General features: G+C 39.9%; 1 protein-coding gene across 2 annotated transcripts in view; it reads left to right on the top strand.

Annotated features, from left to right (window-relative positions):
* Window positions 1-22,891, top strand: part of MAP3K5 (mitogen-activated protein kinase kinase kinase 5) — a 195,075-nt gene that overhangs the window by 33,953 nt on the left and 138,231 nt on the right. For both annotated transcript variants that reach the window (XM_081829058.1, XM_081829057.1), the window contains one exon: window positions 22,571-22,710. In XM_081829058.1, coding sequence (XP_081685184.1) covers window positions 22,571-22,710 — 140 coding nt within the window. The remainder of the gene's footprint in view (window positions 1-22,570; window positions 22,711-22,891) is intronic.

Genomic DNA, 22,891 nt, shown 5'->3' with positions numbered 1-22,891 from the left:
AGGTAATATAAGATTGGAAGTTTAAAAGTTACAAAAGTATACAGAGTGAAGAGTCACCCTCCTACCCTATCTTACCACCACCTGATTATTCTCTCTAGACTCAGCCAATGATATTAACTTCTCCTGTAGCCTTTAGATACATTCTTTAATGCATAAGCAAGGAGTGCAGGTCTTTTTACAGTCAGTGATAGCATACTTTACTTTTCTGTGGGTCTTTTTTTGTTTTTTCCCTTACTATATTTTGGAGAGAAAAAGAATTTAGATACTAAATCATTTGAAGTAGCTGGTGATCCTCCAAAATGTGTCTAGAACCTACTTATACTTTCCCATCATTACACTACCTCCCCACTGAAACATCCTCATCCGATACCTGTACTCATGCAGGCCCCGCCCAATCTGTCTCTCTGCTTCTGCCCTACCCTACATCCAGGCTCTGCTCCCCACAGCAGCCGCCACGATTCACTACCAACTCAAGCCCCACAAGCAGACCACCCAGAATCAACCCGGGTTTAGCAAGGAGAAACTTTAGAGATCAACCCAATTTTATTAACTTGGAATCTGACTAAGAAATCACCGGACTGTCCTTGAAATTACCTAGGTTAAATAACCTCCTATAAAAAAGGACGGACAGACTATACATGCCTTTATTGAAAAGATCATTGCAAAACGGCACACGCAGATTTGACCTCTTTCTCAGGTGTGTGTGTGTGTGTGTGTGTGTGTGTTCTTTTTCTCTGCATGTAGCTGGAAAGCATTGAGCAAAGAAGCAATAGAAAAATGCAGAACACCTGCAGGAAAACTGAGACCTTGGCCAGAGCCAAGCTCATGAATAAAGGGATTTTATCTTCAAAGTCCTCCTTGTGAATAGGGTGTTGTGATTTTCATGGACAGGATTGTGGGTATTCCGGGAGTCAGGGCATCTCTGTACTCCCAGATCAGAGACCCGGGAGCGGGGGGTCATGCAGGGGGAGAATTCCCAGCACCCTCCCTTTCTCCCTACACCACTCACAGAGAGCTGGCTGGCCTTTCATTTAACTCTGTGTGCCTGGATAAAACCTCTTTTTTAGGCCACGTAAGTGTTATTTCGTTATTGAAAAGTGTGTTCATGAGTTGAGCGTGGGAAGTTGAAAACGCAAGGAAACCAGCTTTCTTCCCCCAAGTGTGTGTGTGTGTGTGTGTGTGTGTGTTGGTGAATGAAGTACATGATTATAACTGTGGTGAGTCCTTTTTAAAATAATTTGATATAGGAAAAAGAAAAAGGAGTCACTATTCAACCAATTTAAAGAAACTTTTCTAAACAGGATACATAACAGATGCAAAAGCTCCAATTAAATTGCTCAAAAATTAAAAATATTTAATCAGTGCCAAGTGTACAGCAGCCTGGCAGCATTCTGAACAGGAGAACGTGGGCTCCATCCAAACACCGCTTACACTGGTCTTCGTTATAAGAGCCATTTATTTCCATTATTATGCAAATTAATGTTTCTTGCCCAAATTTGTAAGGAGCACGATAATGGGTCAAAAATGCTGAAAGAAGGAGTCTATGCTTTGCTTCTGGACAAGTTGCAGGGTTGACGAATGAGTGAGCATCTTTAAATCAGCTGCCAAATGAGCCACTCTCAGCCCTATTGAAAATGAGAATCACCTGATTCTAAAAATCCTAATGCCCACACCACACCCCCTACCCAGTAAATCAGGATCTCTGGAATGAATTTGCAGGCTCAGTGTGTTTTACGAGCTCCTAGGTGATTACAACCTGTAGCCAAGGCTGTGAATCATCCTTTCAAATGGCTAGACCTGGGAGCTGAACTTCATCCAACCAGACTCCAGGTGTGGGCTTGGTGAGTGCAATGCGGGATGTGGATTGCCCAACACACTGGGGCCGATGGGATTGAAAGGATCTATTTTCTGCTCCCAGAGTGGAGCTGCCAAGTTCCAAACTGTGATGGCAGGGAGTAGCTCCTTTTTCCAGCACAATCTCAGGATGTCCAGGGGAGCGCTGTGGCTTCTGCCAAAGGACCCTCTTTGTAAACTCTGACATCATGAACTTCACAGCCTTTTTTGGGGGAGGGACGTCCAGGATTCTTCTTTTTTTTTTTTTTTTACAGACTTTTAGTTTTTAGAGCAGTTATAGGTTCACAGTAAAATAGAGAAGGTATGGAGATGTCCCATATGCCCCTGCTCCCACACAAGCACAGACTCCCCCATGATCAGAATCCCCTACCAGAGTGGTATGTTTGTTCGATTGATGAACCTACATTGACCCATCATCACTCAAAATCCATAGTTAACCCATAGTTAACATTAGGGCTCAGATATTGTACATTCTGAGAGTTTTGAGGAAAGCATAATGACATGTATCCACAATTATAGTATCATGCAAATTATTTTGGGTGCTCCAGAAATCCTCTGTGCTCTGACTATTCATCCCTCTCCTCCCTAACTCCTGGCAACCACATGTTTCCTGTCTCCATAATTTTGTCATATAGCTGGAATCATACAGTATGCAGTTTTTTTCCAATTGGCTTCTTTCACTAGTAATATGCATTTAAGGTCCCTACATGTCTTAATTGCCTGCCAGCTCATTTCTTTTAAGTGCTGAATAGTACTCTATTGTCTGGATGTACCACAGATTGTTTATCCACTTACCTGCTGAAAACATCTTGGTTGCTTCCAAGTTTTGAATTATGAATAAAGTTGCAGTAGACATCTGTGTATAGGTTTTTGTGTAGACACAAGTTTTCAGGTCCTTTGGGTAAAGGATCCAAGGATACCGTATGCTGGATCATACGGTAAGAGTATCTAGTTTTCTAGGAAACTGCCAAACTTCTTCCAAAGTGGCTGTACCAGTTTGCATTTCCACAGGAGTGAATGAGAGTTACTGTTGCTCTGCATCCCCACCAGCATTTGGTGTTGTCAGTATTTTGAATTTTAGCCATTCGAATGGGTATGTAGTGGTATCTCACTGTTGTAGTGTGCAATTCCCTAATGACATACGATGTTAAGCATCTTTTCATATGCTTACTTGCCATCTATTTATCTTCTTTGGTGAGGTGCCAGATTTTTTGCCCATTTTTTAGACTGGCTATGTATTTCCTCATTTTTGAGTTTGCATTCTTTGTGTATTTGGGGTAACAGTCCTTTATCAGGTATGCCTTTTACAAATATTTTCTCTCGGTCTGTGACTTGTCTTCTCATTCTCTTAGCAGCGTCTTTCACAGAGCAGAAGTTTTTAATTTTAATGAAGTCCAGCTTATCATTTATTTCTTTTATGGATCATGCCTTTGGTGTTATATCTAAAAAGTCATTGCCATATCCAAGGTCATCCAGATTTTCTCCTGTGTTCTCTTCTAGTAGTTTTATAATGTTGCATTTTACATTTAGGTCTGTGATCCATTTTGAGCTAGTTTTTGTGAAGGGTATAAGGTCTATATCTAGATCCACTTTTTTGCATGTGAATGTGCAATTGTTCGAGCACTATTTGGTGAAAAGGCTATCTTTGCTGTGTATTGCCTTTGCTCTTTTGACTGTATTGATGTGGGTCTGTTTCTGGGTCCTCCATTCTGTTCCATCAGTCTATTTGTCTGTTCTTTCAGCAATATCACACTGTCTTGGTTGCTGTAGCTTCATAGTAGGTCTTCAAGTTGGGCATTGTCAGACCTCCAACTTTGTTCTTCTTCAGTTATCGTGTTGGCTATTCTTGGTCTTTTTGCCTCTCCCTACAAACTTTGGAATCTGTTTTTCTCCACAAAATAACTTTCCAGGATTTTAGGGCACCTGAGTGGCTCAGTCGTTAAGCATCTGCCGTCAGCTCAGGTCATGATCCCAGAGTCCTGGGATCGAGCCCCGCATCGGGCTCCCTGCGCAGCAGGAGTCCTGCTTCTCCTTCTCCCACTCCCCCTGCTTGTGTTCCCTCTCTCGCTGTGTCTCTGTCAAATAAATAAACAAAATCTTTAATTGGGATTCCATTAAATCTGTAGGTCAAGTTAGAAAGAACTGACATCTTGACAATAGTGAGTCTTCCTATTCATGACCATGGACTATCTCTCTATTTACTTCTTTGACTTTCATCAGTTTTATAATTTTCCTCATATAGATCTTGTACACGTTTTGTTATATTCATACCTAAGTGTCTCATTTTGGGGATCCTAACGTAAATGGTAATGCGTTTTTAATTTTACATTCCACTTGTTCAGTGTGGCATATAGGAAAGCAATTGATGTTTGTATGTTAACCTTGAATCCTATAACCTTGCTATCACCACTTAAAAGTTCTAAGAATTGTTTTGTCAATTCTTTCAGGTTTTCTATGTAGACAATCATGTCATCTGCGAACAAAGACAGTTTTATTTCTTCCTTCCCAATCAGTATACCTTTTATTTCCTTTTCTTATTATGCTAGTTAGGACTTCTAGTATGATGTTGAAAAGAGTGATGAAGAGGGAACATTTTTGCCCTGTTTCTGATCTTAGCGGGAAAGCTTTTTGTTTGTCACCACTAAGTATGATGTTAGCTGTAGCTGTAGGGGTTTTGTGAATGTTTGAGCACAGACTTTGAGTATCTTGATTCAGCAGCAAATTGTGAACATCATATTCAAGCTTCCCCAGATGTAAAGTTAGCAATTAGAAGTGGTTACGATTAGAATGTTATATATAGAATAATTGCAGTTTTGCCTCCATACCATACAGGTGTGTGTGTATATGATCATGTATAGGGAAAAGTTGAGAAGGAAATAAACCAAAAGGCTTAGTATCTCCAGGTGATAAATTTTAATAAAAGATCATTTAAATTTGTATAATAATTTACTGCACTGATACTGAGGGATAGATACACTATCTTTTTGAGAATTAACAACATTGAAATATTTATCACTTTCCTGGATGTAGTTTTATGGTTTCATAAATTGAGTAAAGAGGGTGACGTTGCTGGGTTCATGTTGATAGTCCATTTAGCTTTAACCAAGACAGCCTTATTTATAGAAAAGCAAGTGTACATATTATAATGAGTTGTGATGAGAAATCACGTGATGGGAATGCAACATGAAAAAGTAAATAGCGGTTCTAGGAGTGAAAAAAATCACCATTTTAATTTAACTCTTATCTCTTTCTTGTTTTAAGACTTTATTTATTTATTTATTTGAGAGAGGGGGAGAGAATGAGCAGTGGGGAGGGGCAAAGGGAGAGAGACAGAGAGAAGCAGACTCCCCACTGAGCAGGAAACCCAATGTGGGGCTCAATCCCAGGACCTGGAGATCATGACCTGAGCCGAAGGCAGACACTTAACCGACTGAGCCAGCCTGGCACCCCGATTTAACTCTTATTTCTAAGAAAAGTGAAAAATGTGGCTCTTTTTCAAAGTGATAAGATCTAAATAAATGGCAAAAAATTGCTCTGTTATTCTGCAGCACTCAGACTCCTTCTCACAGGTCTGGGCAGTTTAAGAAAATAATTTGTGTAACACATTTTCTAAAAGCAAGCTAACATAAAACCAAATTCAGGAATTGTAGTAAAAATAGCATCTGGGTTCATAGTGGTGAGAGTATGGATGATGGAATTTCAGGTAACTTTTTTTTTGGTCTCAATCTTGCTCTTTTTTTTTTTAAAGATTTTATTTATTTATTTGAGAGAAAGAGTGAGCAAGAGAGAGAGAAGAAGCAGGGGGAGAGGGAGAGGGAGAAGCAGACTCCCCGCTGCGCAGGGAGACCCAGGACTCTGGGATCCTGACCTGAGCCGGAGGCAGATGCTTAATCCACTGAACCACCAGACGCTCCTCAGTCTTGCTCCTAAAGAAATCACATGAGAGGAGCAATGGCTGGGGAGAAGATAATCTTTAGATTTGGCTGCCTGGTTTCAACCAGTTCCCAAAGAGCATTTGGGACTTTAGTCCAAGACTCAGGAGACACGTGGTCTGCTGTAAAACCAGCTCTGGCTTGTTGATGTCTGAAAGAAACATGACCCTGGCATGGGTATTTTCAGTCAGAAATGGTGAGTAAACAGCAGAAACACAGAGGACAAACATAAGCCCTTGGAGGAAGATGTAGTTTCCAAAAAAGGGATTGAAGGTAAAAGAGGGGCAAGGTAAAAAGAGGGAAATGCTCACACGCACATACATACACACACAGAAAATGACCATAAAAAAGGTGAAAATTTCCATCAAAAATGAAATGCATTTTACTGGGAGGAGCAAGGGGCTAGAGTGCAGACATTATCTGATTCTACTCCATGCCATTCGTAAAATTTCCCTCATTACCTTGGCCCGGGATATTTGGAAAAAGCAGCTCTGTGTCTGAAAGCAATTTGAGGAATGCCGAGGGCTGAGGTCTTCATCTGATGAAAGCTCCAGGGCCGAGCAGCAGAGAGGGATTCTTCCTGAGATTGTTGGCAGCTGCAGGCCTCCTGCTGCCACTGCCCCATGGAAGGTGACAGAGGACTGCCCTTCCTGTTACTCATGGTGACAGAGTGAAGGGGTCTCTAGTAGAAATGACAGGGGAACAGTAGATGGAATCTGGGGCTGTTGGAAGCAAACCAGGATATATATTGAGTGGGCTATTCTAGCACCTTCTGAGGGAGGGGCTTGCAGTTATTTACTCTGATCTGTCCCCTTCAAACCCCAAAAGAGTAATTCTAGATATGGGTTGTTTCTATATGACGTAAGCCTTTTCTCAAAGATGCGCTTCAACTAGAGATTTTGTCAAAGCAGCGGAAGGGTCTGTTGAAAAGAGTGAAACTCATTGTACGGATTTCATATCCCTGGTTACTAAGCCAGAAAAGTACAGAAACCTATCTCTAAATTATTGACAGTTCTCTGGTGGGAATAGGTGTGAAGGTACCTTCCAAACCATGTCCTGCTAATATTTATTAAGGGCTCATTGTTGTTCAGTCCTTTCTGTGACAGGGACTATTATTACTATCATTTGACAGAAACAGGCTGGGGGAAGAGGGGTTTCAGGCCCTGGGTCCCCAGGAATGCTTGCTGCACAGCCAGAATGTAGACCTGGGCAGCCTGACTCCAGCCAGCCACACCCTACGTGATAGGAGGAACACCCTGCTATTTGTAATGCCTGGTCAGTACTGATTACAGATGGGCCACATTTATTTCCATCTCCCTTTATTTCTGTACCTCCCTCAGATCCCATCACTTTGCCAAGGAGGCCCTACCAACTAATCCATCCTCACTGTACCTATCCAGATGCCCTGTATGTTATCATCTCTCCTGGAGGTTGATTTTTCTTTGTGTCTGTCCTGCTTCAGCAACGTGAAGTAAAAGCTGTCTCCTCACCATCAAACGCTTCCTCACCCGGGTTTTCTGTTCCACTATTAGGCACCTCCTGGCTTCTAGTGAACAGACCAACATACCCTTAGCTGTGGGCTTGTGAGAGGAGCTAGTAAAGGGAGCTGAAACTCCCCTGGGACCCAGGTGTAGGGGAGATAATAACGGGGCAGCCCAGAGGTACCTAAGGGAAGGGGGTGTGTTTAGTAAGGCAATTTAGAATGTGTGAAAGCACAAGCAAAATGAAATATCCCCCTTCCTAGTAAGAAAAATGTTTTTACTGAAAAGCATTTCAAAGAAATGATTGTGCAATTTATTTCACTGCTTGTAAACTTCCTACAGGAAGCCTGGATAGACAGAGTTATAAGCCTTTCCTCACTCACAGGGAGATTGTACACATGTCCATTCTTAGGTGGTGGAGCAATTTTTCTGGGGGAGAGAAACTCCTCTATTACGCAATGTCGGGCAGCCAGAAATGCCCTTCCTTCCCAGTCTGTGGCCTGAAAGATGGCCATTTCTCAAGGCTTCCTTTGAAGCTGTTGCCCCTGCAGGGCCTGCTCTGAGACCCCCATCAGAATTAATAACTCCTCGTTATATGCCCCCACCCGAAGATTTACCTACATTTCATTTGATCTCGGACTTCTGCAGCTCACAGGCACTTAGAGAATATAAGCTCATTGCGGGGTTGGTGCTAATTTCTTTGACCCCTTTACAGTACCTTGTACAGAATAGATAATAAATGCTTGTTAAACAAATGCGAGAGCCAAGGAAGCATTTCCAGAATGCCTGCTGGCTGGGACTGAAGCTAGGTTAAGATACCGGAGCCTCCAGTGTGGTGTGATGAGAGGCTATTGAAAGGCTCTAAGGAGGGCATAAGTTAGTGGGGAGTACATGGAGCGGGGCTGCCGCCATGTCCGTTCCCCTCTGGTCTGTTGCTGTGTCTGTGGACCGGGCTTGTCCCATCTCCACCAGCGGAGGGCTGCTCAGGGGTCTGTTCTTCCCCATCTCCGTCTCAGTATGGCTGGCCTTTGAGGTGTCCTGACAGCTCCCATTTTAAGTGACGTTTTTATAATCACAGTAATCTGTCACATTTAAACAAACCTTAACTTTCCTAGAGAGTTAAGCGAATTCCTGACATTTAATTTTAATTGGAAGGGAAAAAAAAAAAGGATCCAGACTATTCCATTACGGTCAGTTAAGGTCAGCCACCTAAGTCAGCAATAAAAGGATTCCTTAACAATGAATCGTTTTAATTCTACTCACTCTCTCCAGTGGGTCATCCTCAAAAAGAAGCTTTAAAAACCCCCCAGATGAATTGTTGAATTCCAAAGCAATGTCACCATGTAAGCCGTGGAGGGAAATCATTTCTGGCAGAGTCATAGTTACACATCTGCTGTGTGAACAGAATTACAGATCCCCTTCGAAGAAGATGTAGGAATCTGAACACAAACAATTCACATTTTGACTAGATGCTAATTATTTATTAGGTGTTGAAAGTGACTTTGAGGGAGTACAAAGATCGGAGAAGCAGAGCATCTCTTGGAGATGTTGGAGATGTTGATGAGTTCTGACTCAGAGGTCTCTGCTTGTTGACCCTGAGAATCCTGGAGCACAGAGCAGCTCCTGGGCACTCACCCAGGCTTCTTAGATCCAACTGGGTTTATGAGTACAAGGGATGACAGCCATCAATGCAAGAAGGAAAAAAAAAAAAAACCTTTCAAACTGGCCTGCTCACTAGGGCGAGTAACTATTTCTGCCAAACAAGTAGTGTGGGGGCTGGGTTTCTTTCATTTTACTCCCTGTATCCTTCCTGCAGCAGGCTCAAGTTTAGTGTTTATTGCTTGCAAGTAAATTGCTTATTACGTGAGGAGTAACACTCTTTGATAAAGAATGCATATATTGTGTGGCACCGTATACAAACAGTTTGCTTTTTAATTTTCTTAAATTTTTATTTATTTTTTTAGAAGATTTTATTTATTTGAGAGAGAGAGAGAGATCATGAGCAGGGGGAGGCAGAAGCGGACACCCTGCTGAGCAGGGAGCCCTATGCGGAGCTCAATCCCAGGACCCTGGGATCATGACCTGAGCCAAAAGCAGATGCTTAACCGACTGAACCACCCAGACCCACAACAATTCACTTTTTTAAATCTCTACACCCATGGGGTTCCTGCCGCAGTCTCTTATCACACTTCGAGTAATTTCTATCATATCATCAAAAATCTTGTCAGTTGTCAAATTTTCTCATGAATGTCATGATTTTTTAAAGTTTGTTTTAGAATCCAAATAAGGTATATACATGGTAATTGACAGTGTTCCTAAAGTCTTTATTATCTTTTTTCTCCCTCTTTCTCGCTCTCCCACTCCCAATGGCTTTGTGAGGAAATTTGGTCATCTTTCCTACAGACTTTTTCGTAATCTGAATTTTGTTGATTGTATCCCTGTGCTACACTGTTTTAGTAACTCTTATTGTTTACGTAGACATAACACACATACACTGCAGCTCTTTCCCCAGAATGTGAAAAATCTCAGAACAACCTCAAACATGAATGTAATTGCTATGGTTTATGGCCATTTTTGCCAGAGAACACGGTCAGATCATGTTTCCAGTGTTCCCTGGCTACCTTCTGCTGTCTCTATATGGAAAAGTGTGAATGTATAAAACAGGAATAATAGGTCACTCAGGATGCACATCTGTTGAAGCACAATCAGATTCTCTTCAAAAATTGTCACAAATCAACTCTTGCAACCATATACAACCTTACACAACTTAACACAAGTGCCAATTAAAAGAGGCAGATTATTGGGTCCAGTTGGCAAGGAGGACTCTTGTGTAAGATTCTGATACAAAGGGCTATGCTGTGTGCTTGGGAACTTCACTGAGGCAGGAATGAAGACAGCTTTGCTGATTTAATTAAAATTAAATATGAGAGACCCCTCTCCCCCCAAATGGCGTGTACCTTAACCACAGTAAAAGCTATAGTAAACTCTAAAAGAGCCTGTCCAAAATTTTAGGAATAGCTTTTTCAGCACCTGACGAAAATAGATTGATTACTTAAGTACTGAAATTTGTTACGTAAAATGAGTTTATAGAGATCTAAATTTATGATGATAGACTCTTCAACCCAGTACACCTTTAGGAAATGTAATAATTTCAGAGAGAAAAATAGTTTTCAATGGGGATAAAGAAATTTTTACCATCAAAGCCACTTCATATTCTATTTCTGCTTATAATGTGCAGCATGGTCCTGTCACATAATAAACCTGAGAGTTAATTTTGACTTATACTTTTCTTATATTCCCTACTCTTTATAGATCATTGACCAGGTCTGTTTTTATTGCCATTACATTAAAAAATAAATTCTTAAGGTATAATCTGGACCCTATTTTAACTTGGAAAGAGAATAACACTTTTTGATGTAGGGCCTGCTTGTATTTGTTTAATAAGCAGAATGATGTTGAGGACTGCTATGCCCACAGCCAGGGAAGGATCACTTTGTAAAGCACTTGCTATGCACCAAAGACCTAAATTGTGATTTATCTGCTTTCCTTGTGCGCCGATAGGAAGGATTCTCTGGAAGACTGAATCTAGTTAGAGCATTATTACAGGGCTCTCTTAATAACACTTGCTATGCCACCATCAAAGTGCTGTGTACTAGGAATTCTTTAAGAATAGGAGAGAAGGATTCTCTATTACCCCAGTCTTCTTTGTGGCCAAGAATACTCATTGATGATACTGTAATTTTAATATCTGGGTAAGACCTGTCTATGGCCAGGAAGCAGAATAAAACTGAAATCTATTCTCTGTCTTCCCTCTTTTCATCAAAGCCTCCTTTATTTTCATCTTAGAAGTTAAGGGAAAAAAACAGGGTTTTTGGTTCTCTTAAGGCTTGGTTCACGTCTTGCTTCTGTTGGCTATAGTAATTAGCATTCTTACTATCACAAGCGATAGAAATGCTGACATAAATTCCTTTAAAAAAAGAAATGGTTCATTAGTTGCATATAAGACCCAGTGCTCATCACATCACTACATCAAAAACTAATGATGTTACTATATGTTGGCTAATTGAACATGAAAAAAAAAAGAAAGAAAGAAAAAGAAATGGGACCACAGCTTCCCAGAGCAGAGGTGGTGCTGACTTCAGGCATGTTTCCGGTGATGTCCACAGGACGCGGGCTCGTCCCTGCCGTCCCTGGCCTGGGCTTTGCTTTCTGTTGGCCAACGGCACCCCAGCTCTATTGCACAGAGTCACCACCTCAATGGAAGGATCTCATTATTCTTCCTTTTACTTCATTATTTCTTGGCCTTTGCCTTTCATTACCTCCCTTCTTCTTGCCCTTCAAGGATCCCTTCTTTTTTCCAAGGCTGACTTTTCTCCCCAACTTAAATCCAAACCTATCTGTCTTATGTGAGAATATAGAGATTGTCTCCATTAATCAGCAACCCCCCCCTTTAAAATTTTCCCCTTTCTACTAATGTGCAAGTCCTCCACCTTACAACTAAAACCCTTTAGATCTTTCTTACCCCATTAAAGTATTGTCTGATCTCTTGGTTTCCGTATTGAATGTAAAAATCTCTACTGTGGATCTTAGTAAATGTTAATCCTCTTCCTTTCTCTTCCTCTTCTGGAGACTTGTCTGTGCTCCTTACCTCCATTCCCTCACCTCAAATTCAACAGTTCTGCTGTACTCACCTCTAAATCCTCGTGGTAGGCTGGAAAATGATCCTTACCCCTATGCTCCAATGTCTATGCCAAAACCCTGAGATGGGTGAATGTGACCTTATTTGGAAAAAGAGTCTTTGCAGTCATGATTAAATGAAGGGTCTTTTTTTTTTTTTTAAAGATTTTATTTATTTTTTAGAGAGCAAGCAAGAGAGAAACAGCATGAGAGGGGAGAGGGTCAGAGGGAGAAGCAGGCTCCCCGCTGAGCCGGGAGCCCGATGTGGGACTCGATCCCAGGACCCTGGGATCATGACCTGAGCCGAAGGCAGACGCTTAACCATCTGAGCCACCCAGGCGCCCTAAATGAAGGGTCTTGATAATGGGGTGATCTTGAATTAGTGGGATGGGCCCTATCTGCCATCGGAAGTATCTTTCTAAGAGAGAGGCAGAGGGCGGTTGGAGACCACAGGCACACACACAACAAACCAAGGAATGCCCAGAACCGCTAGATTGTGGAAGAGGCAGGGCATAGATTCTGCTCTAGACCCTCTGGAGGTAACACAGCCCTGGCCCTACTGACACTTTGATTTGGGGACATCGTCGAGCCTGTAAAACTGTGAAAGAGCAACTTTGTGTTGTTTCAGGGACCAAGTTTATGGGACTTTGTTGTGGTGGCTACAGGACACTAAATGCAGTCCTCTTTTAACACCCTTGGCAAAATTATTAACCAGAGAGTAATTGATTTTCACAAAGTGAACGTGCCTGAATCGCCAGTACCCAGATCAAGAGGCAGAACCCTAGCAGCTCTCCAGAAGACCTCCCTGAATCCCCTTTCATCCATTGTCCTCCACCAAAGTGTCTGCTGTTTTGACTTTTTTTTTTTTTTTTGACACAGAGAGAGAGAGACAGCGAGAGAGGGAACACAAGCAGGGGGAGTGGGAGAGGGAGAAGCGGGCTTCCCGCTAAGCAGAGAGCCCGACGTGGGGCTCAATCCCAGGACCTCGGGATCATGACCTAAGCAGATGCTTAACAACTGAGCCACCCAGGCGCCCCTGTTTTGACTTTTAATACCAGATTTTTGAACCTTGTATAAACAGAATCATAAAATATTTACTCTTCTGTATCCGGGTTCTTTCAACAGTCTGAGATTCATTCATGTTGTCACAGGTAGTCATAGATTTTTTCATTCTCACTGCTGTATGGTATCCGTTGGCTCTGTATAGCATACTTTATTTCTTCTTCTGTTGGTGGTTTGTAGCTAGTGCTGTTATGAACATTTATTACATGTATTTTGATGAACTGGGTTTCTATTGGGTATATGATGAGGAAGGGATTTCTTGAATCATAGATGCCTTTTCATTTTTCTCTTTATTGTCTAAGTTGTCAATCTCATCTACACCTGCTACTTCAACTGTTACATCTCCATGACTCTTAACTCTGATTCTGATCTCTGCTGAGATTCGAAATGACAGCTGTCAGTTAGAGACACACACACACACACACGCACGTTTAATGTGTCTCAATCCAAACTCAAGTTCCTACCAAAAACAAGTATTTTTTCTTGTGTCCCTTGTGTTAATGGCAAGCCATAAGTGTTAACCATTCAAGTTTGAAATAGAATCAGCTTTAATTCTTTCTTTATCCTGCATCCACCAAATCCCTAAAGCCTCTTGAACTCCTTGCCATGTCGTCTCTGTCTTAGTTTAGGGGCACACTCTCCTTTAAATGACTCCTCATTGATCTCCCAGCTTCCAGTCTGTTTTGTCTATCATCCATCCACAAAATCTAGGTTTATCTTCCCCAGACTTTGATGCTGCCACATCCCTTCTCAAAACTCATAGATATGGATGGATCACCACTGATTATAGAATCAAGTCAAAATTCTTTATGTGGGCTTTGTGTGTTTTCATAATTTGACTTCAAACTCATTTCTATGAGTAATTACTCATATGCGGCTTCATTGGGAATATTATATTTTAGCACTGTCTTCAATAACATTTTTATGTTAAATTGTTCAAAGGGCTCCTATTAACATTTCTTTCTTTATTTGAGAGAGAGAGTGTGTGTGTGAGCATGAGCAGGGGGAAGGGCAGAGAGAGAAGGAGACTCCCCACTAGCAGGGAGCTTGACGTGGGGCTCTATCCCAGGACCCTAGGATCATGACCTGAGCCGAAGGCAGACGCTTAACCGACTGAGCCACCCAGGTGTCCCCCCATTAATATTTCTTATAATGGCTCCTTATAATAACCATATATTGAGAGTCTGCTGTGCCTAGTGCACATGTAATCCTAACAATAGCTTTGTACAGTAAATACCCATTATTCTCCAATGACAGTTGAGGAAACCAAAGCTCAGTGAACTTAAGGTCTTGTCCAAGGTCATCCATCCATCCAGAAACTTAATTAGGATTCAAGCACTGGAAGTCGTGAAACAGCTTGTCTGCCATTTGCATGTTCATCACTCCTCTCAAGGCCCCTGGAGATCGGGAGAAGGTTCCCCTTCCAGCTTTTCACTTCTGTGGTGTGCTTTTCTGAGTCTGCATCTCTTCCTGGCAGAGAGCTGTGGTTCTGGGTCATTCCACTCTGGGATGGGTGCCTTCTATGGGTATGTGCTAATTTGCCCCTCACATTCTCTAAAGCTGGAGCATCATGAACTGGATTCTTGCGGCTGTTGTCTGGGCAGGCCAGACTTTAGTTTTTATAATACCAGTCTTGTTTGGTTCTGCTTCCTCCACCTCTCCTCCCCTTTCTTCCCCCTTTTTCTTTCCCTTTGTCTCTTTCTTTCTCTAGGCTTCTCCCCGCCCCTCCTTCCTTTTATAGGTGCCACAGCTCTCAACATTTTTAAAAGCCAACTTCTGGAGGTTGATCACCTCTGATCACCTACCTCCCAGTCCTCACTTTCTAGGTTTAAAAAAAAAAATCAACACCTCTGTGTAATAATCAAACAAGCATTAAACAAGCAAATTAGGCTGGGGTGGGGACATTATATATACATTTGTTTTAGCAATATAAGAGTGATTCATGTTTGAGTCATTATGCATACATTTATTGGAGTTTAGTGATGAAGAAATTATGGGTCAAAATGTTTACTGTTGACACAATTATGTATCATTATACATGATAGGGTTAACTAAATAATGTACAGGAAAACAGAATACCAATGAAGCTACAGGAGTCGTAATTCATAGCAGGAATTGCTAAACCATGATTAATTCAAGACAACAATGATGGTAGATTATTCTTTTGTCCTTCATGAAAATCACAACAATTTTAGCTTTGCAATAGGAGGTTTACAATTTCCCAACATTGTATATCTGCCAAATTTTAGTAAACTGACTCCAAGTCTCTAGGAGACTCTACCAGGGCACTACTAGGTCATGAGTAACATTTTAGTAATTTACATACGGTAGATTTGTTGTAATTAGCCCTTATTTATTAATAATATAGAAAAATCAATGGGGGGCACCTGGGTGGCTCAGTCAGTTAAGGTCTGTCTTCAGCTCAGGTCATGATCTCAGGGTCCTGGGATCAAGCCCCACGTCGGGCTCCCTGCTCAGCGAGGAGTCTGCTTCTCCCTCTGCTCATTCTCTCTTTCTCTCTCTAGTAAATAAATAAAAGAATCTTAAAAAGAGAGAAAAATCAATGAGATGCAAGATATACTTCCCTTAAGAATCTAAGATGGGATAAGCATTTGGGGGTTAGTGTCTGCCCTTTAGGCGATCTCAATTGGTTCACCCATTCAGAATTCCATTGGGAACTGACTCAGTTTCCTGCTGAGGTTTGCTTCATTGTTCTGACCAAGTCTCAGGCACCTTGCCCCTTTCCATTTCCCACAGTGCCTTTGATGTACAGGGCTTTTGTTTTCTGTCTGCAATTTGAGGTGCTCCACTCCAACTCCACTGCCTGCTGATGCCTCTTTCACGTCAGCTTCCATCATCCCTTCCACCGGGGCTGGCCTCCCTGGCCCCTGAACGTCACCCTCTGTACATCCCCAGTGCTGGCCTCATTCTGCCCTATGTTGGTATCTGCCAACTCGTGTTTCTGTCCCACAAGAGATGGCAAAAACCATATCCTGTTAATTTTTTCTTTTGACTTTCATAACAGCAAATAACAAAACTTTTTATATAATAAATTCTCAGGACATTTGTAGAATTAAATTGGCACTGGTGGGTCATCTTGGGAGATTAACCCATCATGACCGAATGGCTAGTTCTGTGTGATAACTTGGGAAGTGTCCATTGATAATGGAATTTTGGAGTACTTTGTAGACTGTAGTACAAGCGAAATCACTACTGGGCTCTTGCTTTGTCATCAGTGATCTAATGCCTAAGGAAAACATTGAATAGATAAAAAGTAACTGAACATTAATGGTCTGCTTCAACTCTGCTTTTTACAAACAACAGAAGCTCATATGAGATTTTTAACTAACAGATATGGTATTATAAAGGAAAAATTAAATAAAAAAGAGAAACACAGACCATGAACCACTGCCATTTAATGATCAAAATGCAATTAGGCACAACAGTTTTATGTTAGTGCCCTAAAAATTTATTATGCTTTAATAAACCCCTGGTAAACCTAATTTTGTGCTCCATTTGACATAAACCCCGTTGGAAGAAAGGAAAGAAATAATACCTTAGGTAAAAATGTAAGAGATTTTTGTACCTTTGTCTATATTTTTAAACAGGCATAGTCTTTAGTTTTTAAGTGTAGCAGTTTTACTCACAATATTACCATAAAAACTCAATCAGAAAATTATTAAGTTCATTTGGTCACAAAATACATGACAGAAATATATGCTTTGGTCCCCAAATCTTTTTTGCACCTCTAAATTTATGCTGTGATCTTGAGAACTTCCATATCCTGTAAGTATAGGGTGTGGCCCAGTGAAGAATTAAGAGCATGGATTCTCCAGCTAGATTGCTTGAGGTCAAATCCTTCAAAGGATAGAAGTGGTGCCACTACTTCCTAGCTGATTTTGGACAGATTATTTATACATCCTCTGCCTCTGTGTCCTGAAATAATAATAATACCTACCACAAAGGAGTATTATGAAGATCGAGTTAATATTTGATAAGCATATAGTTCCTGGCACATCGTAATTACTAAATACATGTTTGTGAAATAAAGTGGATAAAGTGTAACTCATATGAATGAGTTACAAGGATTGTGGAGTATCAGGTGTTTGTTTATGATAAGTACATCATTTTTTTTGCATTTTAAACATGATTTAAGATCATTTCATAAGGAAGATAATTTTCACCTGTTTATTCTACTACTTTTGAGAAGATAGTCATCAGAGTCAGGAGGTAGGCATGATAAGATGATATTTTTGTTAAATAATGAAATGTTCCTATTTTAAAAATGCTGTATTATTGGAAGCCCCAGCCAGTATAACCAGGTAAAACAAGACACACAACAAGAAAAACCCCAAACCATAAAAGATACACAGATTAGAAAAGAAGAAATAAAACCATTTCTAGTTTCAACCGACACGATTCTTCATGTAGAAAATCCCAGAACATGTGCAAAAAAAAAAAAAAAAAGCTTCTGGAACAAATAAATGAGCTTGGCAAAGTCTCAGGATAGAAGGTCAACATATAAAAATCAACTATTTTTACAAACTAGCAACAAACAACTGGGATTTGAAATTTAAAAGAATACCATCTATAATAGCATCAAAAAATTGAAACATTTAGGTATAAATCTAACAAAATACATGCAGAAACTGTGTATTGAAAATTATAAAATACTGAGGAAAAAATCAAAGAAGACCTAAATGAATGGAGAGATATACTATATTCATGGATGGAAAGACTCAATACATGAAGATGTCAGTTCTCCCCAGAATGATCTATAGATTTAATACACAATATCAGTCAAAATCCCAGGAGGATTTTTTTTGTAGCTGTCAACTGATAGCTCTCAGCTATCAATGATTCTAAAACTTATACAGGAAAGCAAATAGAACTAAACACTTTTGAAAACAGAAGAATAGAGTTGGAAGACTCAGAGTGCTTAATTTCAATACCTACCATTTATCAAAACAGTGTAGTGTTGGCAAAAGATAGACACATAGATCAATGGCACAGAATAACCCAACTACAGACCCACACAAATGTAGCCAGTTGGTGTTTGACAAAGAAGCAGAAGTGATTCAACAGAGAAAGGAGAGTCTTTACAACAAATATGAACCTTGACCCACACCCCGTACAACAAATATGAACCTTGACCCACACCCCACATCATTTACAAAGTTTATATTAACATGGATCATAGACCAAAATGTAAAATTTAAAGCTATAAAACTTCTAGAAGAAAACTAGGGAGAAAACTTTCTCTAGGGAGAAAACTTTTGTGACCTTGGGTTAGGCAATGATTTTTTAAGATACCACACCTAAAACACAATCATAAAAGAAAAAATTGATGCCTTGGACTTAAAGTTAGAAACTTCTGCTTTTCTAAAAATACTGTTAGCAGATTGGAAAGACAGGTCACAAACCCAGAGAAAGTATTTGCAAATCCCCTTATTTGACCAAGGAAAAATATCTAGATGATATAAAGAACACGCAAACCTCGACAATAAGAAAACAAATTCAGCAATTTAAGAAATGGGGCACAGACTGATCACTTCACCAGAGAAGACAGAAGAGTACATTTTACACCATGGAAATTAAAAAATACATTTAGAAAAGAATTAAGTTTATTAGAACCCATCAGTCATCTGAACCTGAAGTAGAAAAAAGTCTTTTTCTGAGTTGTCGCACTGTATTCAGTATTTTAAAATTATACAATCAAGCATTTTTAATGTTCTATGCAGCATCCAAAAATGGAGCTGTTCCTGCTTAGACGTTCAGACCTGATGAATACACCTTATTTTGCTTGTACCATTTATTTTGAATGTCTAGTTTCTCTCTTCATCCCAATGCCTTCTGCAGTGCCTTTATTAATTTTAGCATCAAATCCCAGGAGGTCATTCTCTGGAAATCACCCATTTCCCCTCTTCTTGTGGCGACTTTAATTTAGCTAGTATTTTTCTTTGCATGGCTCTCATTTATATTTTTTGTCAACTACTGTTCCGTTTGGTTTCTTTCGGCCCCATTTTACGCTGTCTCTTGATTTTCAAGCGCTGTGACTGAGAGCGAGCGGTTGGCATTGGTGGGAGGAGGAAGCAGTGTGGGTGCAGGAGGCAGATGGGGCGTGTAGGTGGGATGCAGTGACTCATTTTCTCATGTGTTGATTTTTGATGTAGAAATGTTAAGGACCCCCAAAGAAAACTCTCTCTTTGTGTTATAGAGACCGTAAGTCATTTTAGCCTTGAAAAAAAAATCTTTTGAAGCTCCTTTGACCTGGCTGCTTCTTTCATAACCTCACTAAATCCTCTGTGTCTTCAGCCTCCGTTTGATCTGATTTATGTCTCCTTCACAGAATGTGAATTCTAATCTCACGTTCATTAGTAGACAAGGCCGACTGCATCAAACAGCTTCTCGAGAGTCTGCATTGTTTTTTTGGTGCTGCAGTGTGGTTTTACATTCAGTCACTTGGGTTTTTAGTGTTATTTTTCTTTTATTTTGGTGGGTTCCTAAATTATTAAAGTAATCAAGATTCATAAGAGAAATGGTAAAAAAAAAATAGAGAGGGAATAAAGAAAAAAAGTAATACACAGTGCCATTACACAGCTATGATTATGGTTGACATTTTGGTGTACAACTTGCCAGACATTTTTTATTCACATATGTATATTCACATAGAATATGTACATTATAATGTATTATATCTTGATTTTTTTTTTACTTTATATACCTTGAGTTTACCTCCACTGCTAAATATTCTTCTACAATATAGTTTTCTTTTTTAAATTATTTTAATTCCAGTGTAGTTAACATGCAGTGTTATGTTAGTTTCAGGTGTACAATATAGGCAACAATATAGTTCTCAATGATGCATAATAAACCACTATTTGAGTCTAACTATGTACCTACCTACCTATCTGCCTACCTACCTAACCATATTCCTATTAATGGATATTTAGGTATTTTCCATTTTTATTGTAAAAAATATATTTCAGTCGACATACTTTCAAGGAAACCTGCCACATTTATAGGGATTTTCTTAGGGTAAATTCTTAGGAATGGAGCTATAGGGTCAAAAAGTGCATAACTTTAAGGATTGAGGTCTCCTGGGAAGTTTGAAATTCTCCTTGGCATGCCAGAATTTCTCTGCATCCCCACTGGACATTCTTTAATTTTTTTTTTTAAAGATTTTATTTATTTATTTGAGAGAGAGAATGAGATAGAGAGAGCATGAGAGTGGGGAGTGTCAGGGGGAGAAGCAGACTCCCTGCTGAGCAGAGAGCCAGATGTGGGACTCGATCCCAGGACTCCAGGATCATGACCTGAGCCGAAGGCAGTCGCTTAACCAGCTGAGCCACCCCGGCGCCCTGGACATTCTTTAATTTTTTTGACTACTTGTTAGACAAAAAAAAAAAAAAAAAGGCACTTTAGAGTTTGCTTAATGTGCATTTATTAGGGGGTGCCTGGGTGGCTCGTTCGTTAAGCGTCTCCCTTCAGCTCAGGTCCTGGGATCGAGCCCCACATCACATCGGGCTCCTTGCTCAGTGGGAAGCCTGCTTCTCCCTCTCCCGCTCCTCCTGCTTGTGTTCCTGCTCTCACTATCTCTCTCTCTCTCAAATAAATAAAAAATCTTTAAAAAAATGTGCATTTATTAGTAGTGAGGTATAGAGTTTTTTGTATATTTACTTACCATTTTAGTTATTTTCTTGCAAGTTTGTCTGCTCATGCCCATAGCCTAATTTTCTATTATAATGTCTTTATGGTTGCTTCTTTGTTCTAAACTGACCAATAAGAGATGATTTATAGTGATACTAACCTTTCATCTATCACATATTGCAAATACGTTTAACAAATTAGCATCATCTGTTAAATTTGCTGTAAGGTATGTTAACATTTTCATTGTAATTGTGACTGGAATTGTTTTGCCGTTATATTTTCCAGACACTTACTATAAGTACAAAGGGAGGTCTTGATTTTCATAATAATTTTGCATCTCAACACCTTATTAAATTATATTATTGCTTATAATAGTTATTTAGTTGATTCTATTGGGGTTTCTTGGTTGACAACCAAAACATCTGCAAGTAATGATAATTGTGTATTTTATTTTATGGTATTACATCTCCTTACTATGTGAAATCTTATTGCATTATCTGGGATTCTCAGAAAGCCAACTAGTAGTAGGAATAATTGGCTGCCTGTCTTTTTCCTGATTTTCATGGAATACTTATAAACACAAAGTTGGCAGTTGCTGCGAAAAAAAAAAAATATATATATAGTTTTTTTAGAGGTTGAGACTGAAAGAGAGCAGGGGGGTGGAGGGGCAGAGGGGGGTAGAGAGAGAGAATCCCAAACAGGCTCCATACCCAGCCTGGAGCCTGGCATGGGCTGGACCTCACAACCCTGAGATCATGACCTGAACCCAAAATCAGGAGTCAGATGCTCAACTGAGTGAGCTACCCAGGCACCCCAGACTATATATTATTTTTCATGTTAAAGGAGTGCTCTTCTGTTTTTATTTTGCAATTATTTTTAATAAGAAATGGGTTTTGAATTTTAATTAAAGAACTTGGGGCATCTGTGGAGATGCGATGATTTTTTTTTTCCATTGACCTATTCCCGCATTCCCAAAATAGATTTTAAACCCATGATCTAGTTTTCTTGCAGTATAATGCTTGATGTATTTTTTTCATTTTTATTTCATGTTTTTGCCCATGTATAAATTGAGTTTGAGACTAACCTATATTTCATTTTTTTGACATTAATGTCAAATATTGGTATCAGGTTTATACTACCTTGGTGTTAGTCATCTCTGACCTTTGGTGGAATTTGTATCTGTGGTTATATTTTCCTTCTCAGTAATAATTTTCTGTACCTTTGCTTTCTTTTTTTCTTGAGTACACTTGCTAGGGACTTGCTGGATATTAATAATAATAATAAATAAATTAGTTAGTTATAAAATACAGCTCTGGATTAATTTATAATCATACCTATTTCTTTTTTTATTTTTATTTTTTTTAATATTTATTTATTTATTTGGGGGAGGGGCAGAGGGAGAGGGAGAGAGAGAATCTTCAGCAGACCCCACGCTGAGTGTGGAGCTGGTCGTGGGGCTCCATCTCTTGACCCTGAGATCATGACCTGAGCTGAAACCAAGAGTTGGCCACTTAACTGACTGAGCCACCCAGATGGCCCCCTATTTGCTTTCTTAAATCTCATTTTACATTTATCACTTATTGCAGCTTCCTGTGGATCTGCTTCTGTAAACTTAGTTAACTTGTTTTAATGTTGGAATTTAACAGAGAGCATTAGCCCCAGCATCCCACCGTTGCAGACTTTGCTTAGTTTCCAGTAATTATATGATCCCCTTCATGTTTAAAAAAATGCAGGTTTGCTGCATTTTCTAAAACCACTTCCGGGTAGAGCTGCAAATTCAAAATTCAGTGTGAGGAGGGAAAATCCCTATCATTTCCTCATTTCCTCTTTGAATACTAAGTCGTTGAAACCACAATGTGCTTACTGGGCATTATTCAGGTGTCATCTTTTGGGGGCTTTGTTTTCTGTTTGCAGATATTGCTGTGGTGGAGATGAGTGATGCCTTCCGACAGCCGTCCTTGTTTTACCACCTTGGAGTGAGAGAAAGTTTCAGCATGGCCAACAACATCATCCTCTACTGTGATAATAATTCAGACTCTCTGCAGTCACTGAAGGTACCTAACCTGTTTACTAAATATTTACTCTAGGTACCAGGCGTCTAGGGATACCTCTCCGTCTCTCTGACATCCAAAGCAATATAAGTGGCTTACGTTTGTGAAAGCTTGTTTTTGCCAGTGCAATAGTTATACAACAATTACTAGTGACGTTGTGAGTTTTATCTAGAATTCAGTCTAG

The sequence above is a fragment of the Leptonychotes weddellii genome, chromosome 8 (assembly GCF_054177405.1).
Source record: "Leptonychotes weddellii isolate Sample4059 chromosome 8, ASM5417740v2, whole genome shotgun sequence".
Lineage (NCBI taxonomy): Eukaryota > Metazoa > Chordata > Mammalia > Carnivora > Phocidae > Leptonychotes > Leptonychotes weddellii.
The sequence above is the reverse complement of the archived record's forward strand: the minus strand, read 5'-3'. Positions and strand labels throughout refer to the sequence as shown.